The sequence below is a fragment of the Chiloscyllium plagiosum genome, chromosome 27, assembly GCF_004010195.1.
Source record: "Chiloscyllium plagiosum isolate BGI_BamShark_2017 chromosome 27, ASM401019v2, whole genome shotgun sequence".
In the NCBI taxonomy this organism is placed as follows: Eukaryota; Metazoa; Chordata; class Chondrichthyes; order Orectolobiformes; family Hemiscylliidae; genus Chiloscyllium; species Chiloscyllium plagiosum.
Window position 1 is genome coordinate 42,995,950 of NC_057736.1, and position 8,706 is coordinate 43,004,655.

Sequence of the window (8,706 nt, forward strand, 5' to 3'; positions counted from 1 at the left end):
GATGAAGGTGATAGGTCAGGGAGGAGAGGGTGGAGTGGATAGATGGAAAAGGAGCTAGGCAGGTCGGACAAGTCCGGACAGGTCAAGGGGACAGTGAGCTTCAGGGCAGAGGAAATGACCTGGGAGTTGCAGTGGGAGAGGGACTCCCTGAGATTCTTGTAGAGAGAGGAGGAAAACTTCTTCAAGGCAGGCATCCTTGCAAGAGGATTCACAGTAGGGGCTCAAACATTGTACAGTCTCTCTGCGAAGCATTGATGTTGTTTGTTATTAAGTGTAGAGTAACTAATTGGGTTTGATTGGGTTATTAGGTGTTTGATTTGTAGTAGTCAGTAATGGTTGATCTTTGTGTACTAATTGCGAAATGGATGGAGAAATTATTTCCAAATAAGAAAAACTGTTTCTATGAAGATGTATAACAATTGATGAATTTTGTTTTGGGTAATGTTGAATTCTGACCCCAAGTTTTGGTAGATTTTGTTTTTAGAACGGGAACCATTTTCTTAAAAATCAATATTCACAATTTGTAACGTCGCACGCATGATAGCTCTTGATTGTGTAAACATTTTTCCCAAGCCCCTGCTAATAATATAGAATCAACCAAACTTGTTAAATGTGTCTCTGTTCTTGTTTAGGAGGGAAATAGTTTTGTTGTTGATTCACCAGAGACAATTCACACAAGTCTTAGTGCTTAATGAGTCCAACCCACTCAGTCCATCATGCTTGCACTAGTTCTTCAAATGACCTTTATTACTGAAAGCCAATCTCTTATTTTTCCCCTATACCCTTGAATATTGTTTTTAACCAAATAATTTTCCAATTCCCTCTTGAATACCTCAATTAAACCTGCCTCTATGGTAGTTCCAGACAGTGAATTCCATGCCCTAACTATTTGCTGTTGAAAAAGATTTTTTTACACAACCCTTGCTTCTTTCACAAATAATTTTAAATCTAGTCACTCTTGTTCCTTTGGCAAACAGAAGCAGTTTCTACCCATCTAGCCTAATCATTTTGAGAACCTTTATCGATCTGAGAAAGATTGGAATTTGTATATGTATTCCACATCCTATCAAAGAGCAGTCACAAAGACAGCACCTTAATACGACACTTCATAATGTAAATGTTGAATGGTGTAAATTAAGGACCCTAGATTAAGTCAGGCAGTGTGCAGTTGAATACTGTAATGACAGATCTGTGATTCTATGGTTCAATGAGTTGAATAGCTTTTGTTTGGTTCTATTTTTTTTCTTTCCTCTTAGGTGTGTGTAAATGTGCAGCAAATACTGGTGCACAAAAAACAGTGCAGTCTTGCTAAACAAGTACTAATTATTTAATCTATCTTTCCTTTGCACTATAGAGCTCCAGTGCTTGTTGCATTAGCATTGATTGAATCTGGAATGAAGTATGAAGATGCTGTTCAGTTTATAAGGCAGTAAGTAAAGTGTCATTAATACTTACAGTTTTATATTTTGTCATTTGAACATTCTTACTGGCTGGCTTTGTCAGTGAGCTCTCTGTAGAACTGAATTGTGCACACCAAATAGTATGAGACTTAATCCAATCACTGGATTAATTGATCACTCTCTCAATGCCATTTTGTTTAAAAGCATCCCAAAGATTTTCACAATAAGATCTTTGAGATTCTTTCAAATCAAATAGTATTAAGAATGGTCAGCTAGTCCAGCAAAGATTGAGTCATGCCTCAGACATTGTGATGTGTTGTAGTGTCCCTATTTCAGCACTTACAAATATTTTGCTTACAGTGGTGGGGAATGGAAAATCCCCCATACTTTATCTGGTTTAGGCAGAGAATGGCAACTTTATACATTTTTCACTGTCCTTAAATACAAGCGACAATAAAATCTAAATCTATAAATAGTTAAAGGCAATTCAGGATGGAAATTAATTCTGGTCTTGTCTGCATCCTGTCAATGAATCTTTGAAATAGCAACGCATGCTGCTCTGAAGTTTTTTGTTGAGGATTTTGTCTGTGCAAAGATAAGTGTATTTTACTTGTCTAAGCAGACTTCAAAACATTGGGGCATAAATAGGAGGAGTAGACCATTTGTCCCATTGAACCTGCTCTGCCATTCAATAAGATCATGGTGACGTTTTCGTGGACTCAGCTCCACTTACCTGCCCGCTCACCATAACCCTAAATTCCCTCTCTGTTCAAAAATCTATCTATCTTTGCCTTAAAAACATTCAATGTGGTAGCATCAACTGCTTCAGTGGACAGGAAATTCCATAGGTTCCACAATACTTTGGATGAAGAAGCTACTCTTCAACTCAGTCCTAAATCTGTTTCCCCTTATTTTGAGGCTATGCCTCCTAGTTCTAGTTTCATCTGCCAGTGGAAACAACCTCCCTGCTTTTATCCTATCTGTTCTCTTCATAATTTTATGTTTCTATAAGATCCCCCTCCTCATTCTTCTAAATTCAACTGAGTACAGTCCCAGTCTACTCAACTTTTCCTCCATAAGAAAATCTTCTCCATTCCGGAATCAACCTAGTGAACCTCCTCTGTAACCTCTCCAGTTCCAATAATTCTTTTTCACATAAGGAGACCAAAACTGTACACAGTACTCTAGGTGTGGTGTCACCAGTACCCTATACAGCTGCAGCATAACCTCTCTATTTTAAAATCCATCTCTCTCGCAATGAAGGACAATATTCCATTTGCCTTAATCACCAGCTAACCCGCAAGCAAACTTCTTGATTCACGCACAGGACATCCAGGTCTCTCTCCATTTAAATAATAGTTCATCTTGCTGTCACACTTAGCAACATAGATGTTGAGAGAGATTTACTCTTTATCTAATCCACACTTGCTCATGGCTTATTACAATAGTGTAGAGAGAGATTTATGCTACATCCAACCCAACCTGGGAATGTTTGATGTTAATGCTGGAAGTTTGAAATTGAATAATTGCCATTGTGTGGAACAATTTGAACAGCAAAATGACGTAAATACAATAAAAGATCTATGGCTGCTTCTCGATGACTTGGGCATGGGAGATTTGCTGCTTACTACACAATTGGAATCTAATTTTACGTTAGTTGCTGTAAAGCAGCTATATTTGGTTTTTCTTATGTCCACATTAGTCTGCTCCAATCATACTCAAAACTGATCATTGAGAAGTATTAGTATTGTCTATAAAATTATCAGTCTTATCAAATCAGACTCCCGTTGAGTCATCTCATTCTGTTTACTCCCATTTGAAACTAGCAAATTCCCTGCCAATGTTGAGTGCTGCACTCCAGTAACATTGAGAGCCAATTGAAGGATCCAGACTACAGGTCTCTTGGCCAATGTTCTGAGCGTTTTCCAAAAAGAGCTTTGAAAATAAGCACTGTAGTCTCCAAAGTGTCCTGCTTAAAGGAACTGTCAACTGTAATTAAGATACTCTGACACATTTGTGTCCAATATTACTTAAAATGTCAGATGTAATTATTGGAAGATATGTGATAGATGCAGTTATAATGTACAGTTAAATAACTTACATATAAATACAGTTAATGCGTCAAAATACTGAAACTCACCCATTCCGTTCTTTCTCCATTTCAGGAAAAGACGTGGAGCTTTTAACTCAAAGCAACTACTTTACCTCGAGAAATATCGGCCAAAATGGCGTTTGCGCTTCAAAGCTGCAAATAGCACAAGCTGCTGCATCCAGTAACAATCTGTCTCTGGACTGTAGATATCTTGATGACGCAAACACAGAAAATTGAATATATTCACATTCGGTGAAGACAGGACCTTCAATCTTGAAGTGAATTTTTAAAAAAAGAAATCTGTCTTTGTGGTGAAGGAATTGTGTATTTTTCATATGATTGATCTTATCAGGGAAGTGTTGCATCTTAAAATGGTCTGTATAGAAAGAATTCACTACCTCTGTAAAAGGAGGTTAAGATTATGTCTGTGCAAAGTCCCACTGTCACCTCACTTTGTAGACCTCACTTGCAATGCACAAAGACTTCTTAAGGTTATGGTTCGATGCAATAGTTTATCCCTTTGATTGCAGCAGGTAGGCAAAATAAAAGATGGAATCTGGCACTGTAATTGTATTGTATTTGATTTCCAGAGATGAGCAATGCCAATCTTAGAGAATAAGCTCTTTGTTTTGATATAATACATAAGGTTTCTTCTAGACTTGAAGCATCAAGTGTATTAACATCTTTACTTTAGGTTTTTCTAATCAATTTTTCAATCAAAAAAGAGGAGGGGGAGAGTATGAGTAACTGTCCTTTTATTTAAAGATGATGTTTTGCAACTCTTATGCAGTGACAATCTGCAATATATGCATCAGTTTCCAGGATGTGGAATGTGTGCTGCAATATTGGGTTTGCAGTCCCTTCATGGCAAATGCTCCAGCCTGTGTACTAATATTACCTTAGTGGGGTTTTCTTTTCCCCCACCCCAAGTAATATGTAGTGTTACACTATACTGTCTCTTTCCAGGACAAGATTTGGAAGGCAGTGAAATAGTAAATTACCACACCACAATGGTTCCTGTGACTTTTTATTGGAACCCACAAGATCGGTAATTCAATGCGCTACAGGTTCTTTCTGGGAGGATTATTGATCTAGAAGTTATGTCCCTCTGGATGTTACATGGTATTTTATGAACCTAACAACAGAAAACCATAACACACAGTAAAGTCTCATCATCTTTTACCAATTTGTTATACATAGAAAAGGGAAAAAAATGAACCAATAATAGATTGAGAGACTAAAAACATGCAGTGTCTGGATTTCTAATGGAGTGTTAGGGTGAGTGAAAAGATGGAGGTGAAAATCTAGAAAGTGGTTAAACGAAGAATGTAGATGTCTAACATCTGGCCATAAATGTTGCATTGAATTGTATACAAAGATGAATTAATATCTGTTTTTCCTTCTACACTCTTATTTGCCTACAATGAACGTTTGCCATTTTCTATATGTTTTTGTTTGGGTTTAGCACTGAACCCCTCACAAAAATGTGCAGAATGTCAATTTATTTGATTTTCTCATTATAAGTTTTCAGCTCTTTATGAAAAAGGCCAAAAAAAGCTTTTTTTAATTCACTTTAAATATAGAGGAAGGACAGGAATTTCATGAGCTGTGGATGTGAGTAATGAAACTGATCTCTTGGGTAGTTAAGGTGCAGCTTGTTGATTGTGTCCAATCATCAGACTGATATTTGAGGAGAAATTGCTTCTGAATCATGACTTAATCTTTTTTAAAATAGATTTTCTCCTGATAGTGTTTTTTTTAAAAAAATCTTCCACAAATATTATTTCTGTTTAAGCACTTGCTACTCATCTGGTACCATACAATAAGTCTGAAGTCTGGCTGCCTTACATTGTTACACTGATACTTGTTGATCAGACCCATTTTGCAAATTTAACTGGGCTGTTTCTGATTCTATAAATGTGATTCATGCAAAAGCTTACATCACAGTCATAGCCAAATGTGTACAGAGGCACAATGTACCCAGCAGAGACTCTCGAAACAAATGTGCAACATTTTCACTATTTAAGAGCATTATCACTCTAACTTTAGTAGGTACTAATTTTATATAAGTGTGACTCCTTAATGCTCCTATTAGATGTGGGGTCAAGCTGCTATTTACTGATGCAAAATGAATTAACCAGTGCCTGTTACCATAGATGGCACTAATGCCAAAGGATTTCCTGGTGTCTAAACATTTGAGGACCCTGCATGCTGCCCTTCTCTATACTTGTGCCATGACTTGTTCATTTGCAGCATGTTGTGGGAAGTGTCCAGCACAGGAGAGTAAGGTGCAACTTAATTTAACTCCCCTAAAAGATAGCAAATGCTTGAATGTGATTCTGGAGAAACAGTTTTGTGTCTACCCTCGTATTGCAGATATTTTCCATTGTACAGGATGTAACAAAACAAGAAAGTGAGCTGAGTAACTGGAGCATACCAGTTATATCAGCTAAAGCCTAGCTAATCTTTAACTATGCCTGTCTGTCCAGTATGATCCTGTGTTATGTTAAACCTGACTCAACCTAATTTCTTTCTCCCAATCATTTCTTCTCAAGGTTAAATTAAAATAACCTTGAAAAAGTGGTTATAAACACAATCTTCTGTACTTCTGGTGTGATTTGCCATTTTCCACCATTACTTGAGAAGCTCTTCAAGAATTTTCTGAATCAATTATACACTTTTAGAACTATTTAATTGTTTATTTTGAAGTTATTTGACTTTTTTTATTTAGTAATTTCCAATTCTTCCAAGAACAATCCAAAATAATACACCTTAATTTGTAACAATCAGTGCCCTGAAATTCTGATACGATAATCATAGATATTTTGACTTGCACACTGTCAAGTCTTGTCAATACATGCTTCAGCAGTAATTAGTAGCTGTTCTTTAAAGAACATGAAGACTTGAAATAGCTGACCTATGTGGTCATAAATCTGGTAGCTCTGTCTTTGCAGCACTGTACTCTATCTTGGGAATCCTGGATAGCTTTGTTACTAGTATGCTGTTTTGATGCTACATTGCCTCATGTCTAGTATCTATCCCCATATAAATCTAAAAGAAATCACATAGGAACTGAGTTAGATTTAAAATTTTTGGGAGGAGAAGGAATTCCCACATGTTTTTAATCTGAGAGGATGTGGAATAATGTGATCTAGCCACACTTTCCATCTCTTGTGTGAAAATTATAGCTCATATTTAGAAGGAAAATCTCGACACCCTCTGTTTATATGCTTTGCTTTTTAATTGAAGAGCCTGTTAAACCCTGCTATATTGGAGAGTCTGCTAATCATTTCATTGTGACTTTTGAGAAATTGAACGAGATTCATGTGGTCCAAAACACCAATTTCTTTGAGAACTTACTCTTTTATTTGAAGAGGTAAATGTTAAGAAGCTGGCCTCATGTTTCCTTGAGGTTTACCGGGACAGACTTGTAAAGTGTGGGTTTGTTGTGATAGGGAAATGTTTTTTAAAAAAAAATAAATTAATTGAACCTCTGGAGGTGAAGAGACAGCTTAATTACATTTACAAATCAACTCTTTGTTTCAGAAAATAATTTCCTCTAACCTGAAAATTATTTCTATTTTGCATTTGTCTTTAGGAAATGCCCAGTTATTGGAAGGACATCTAATTTATTTGTGTACATCTTGATGGCAGTTGACAAATTCAAACATTTGATCAGGAGATAATTAAGTTTAAAAAAAAAATCTAAACTAGTTACTGGACTGGTGAAAATAACAAGATACTGCAGGTACCAGGCCAGTGTTGGAAATGCCCAGTTATTGGAGCCTCTTCAAGACACTTTCAGGGAATTTTGATGTCCCAGTACCTATACCCAGGTTCACTTTGTTTCTTGAGGACTTTGTGTTGTCAGATCTATGCTTTTGAGTGCTAAAATAAATACCAAGGGTGAAATAGTTACATTAGCAAGTGACCTATCACTATTTCAAACTGGTATTTAGAATCAATTTTCTTTCATTTCAAAATTAACAAACTATGCTAAATGACTTGGTGATTTCTGTCCTGGAAAGACTGCATTCCTTTTTAAATTATAATACGTGTTCAGAGGGAAACTCGAGTAGACATTAACAATCGCCAAATACAAAACTTCAGCAGGGCCTTGGATGATGAGGTTTCCTGTTCCAAAGGTGGGGCATCTTGAGCGATCATTGATGTCTTGAGACATGTGATTTGAAATGAGCTAAAACATTCTCAATCATAAAATAGCGCCTTGACATTGCTGGTCACTGACTATGTCATCTCTATGACCATTCTGTGCCTATCCAATTGGTGTGTACGCACCAACAATCATTTAGTAATTATCTAAAACTACCGATATTTATATTTTCAATGATCAATTGTGTTCCAAATATATTTTTTTTTAATCATTTTGCAAAACAAAATGTGAGAAGTGCAAGTCAATGTTATGGAAACGCTGCCCCTGCTGTGACAAAAGGGGCGCAGTCTTTCTGGAATCATGTTTCAGCATAAATTCTGCTTTTCTTGATTCGATATTAAAAGAGATTGTGTCTTTAGTGTTAGAGCTCTCATACTTTGTGTTTTGTTTCATTGTTTATAAAGCTTGGTTATCATGGGGCTAAAAAGTTCATTTTCACTAACTTGAAGTGAAAAAGCAAACAATTGATACAGCATCTCAGTTTGTAACTGAGTAAAATGATCAACTTATTGTCGCCTTGGGTGGACAAGTTTAATTCTTAAACGGGGACTGAGGAATCAAAAGGTGCTTGCTGGGACTTGTGTAGGACATGAGGTTGGCTGCAAACACAAATGTTTTTAGGTACAGGAAGGTATTGGCCTATATCTTGGGTAGAAAAAGTAAGTTTTTCAGCAGTCACCATTATTATGGAGTGATAATTTATGATTTTGCAACAGAAAATTGCTGTTCAATTTGCCCCTACTCCTCCAGAAGTTTTAAGTACTTGAAAAGTGTGTTTCAAGACATTTTGCCCACTGTATATCCTTTAAACACAGTGAAGGTTAGGGCTGATAGATTTTTTTAGCAGCATGCTAAGCCCAAATTAAAATGCATCTCTTGTGCTCTGAAAATGAACTTTACAAGTGTTTTATTACTCTCCAGAATTTAATTATTGTTGAATATTTTGAATTTTTTCATTATCTCAGTCCCATCTTCCCCTCTTCATTTCTAAATGTGATTTGACATTGAATATTAAGTATGTACCTTCCTTTCAGTAAGAT

At 36.3% G+C, this 8,706-nt stretch overlaps 1 protein-coding gene across 2 annotated transcripts in view; it reads left to right on the top strand.

Moving 5' to 3' along the window:
- LOC122563751 (protein tyrosine phosphatase type IVA 2-like) overlaps nt 1–4,060 on the top strand; it is a 128,159-nt gene extending 124,099 nt beyond the window's left edge. For both annotated transcript variants that reach the window (XM_043717940.1, XM_043717939.1), the window contains exons 5-6: nt 1,355–1,429; nt 3,566–4,060. In XM_043717940.1, coding sequence (XP_043573875.1) covers nt 1,355–1,429; nt 3,566–3,677 — 187 coding nt within the window. In that variant the 3' untranslated portion in view covers nt 3,678–4,060. The remainder of the gene's footprint in view (nt 1–1,354; nt 1,430–3,565) is intronic.
- The last annotated feature ends 4,646 nt before the right edge of the window (nt 4,061–8,706 follow it).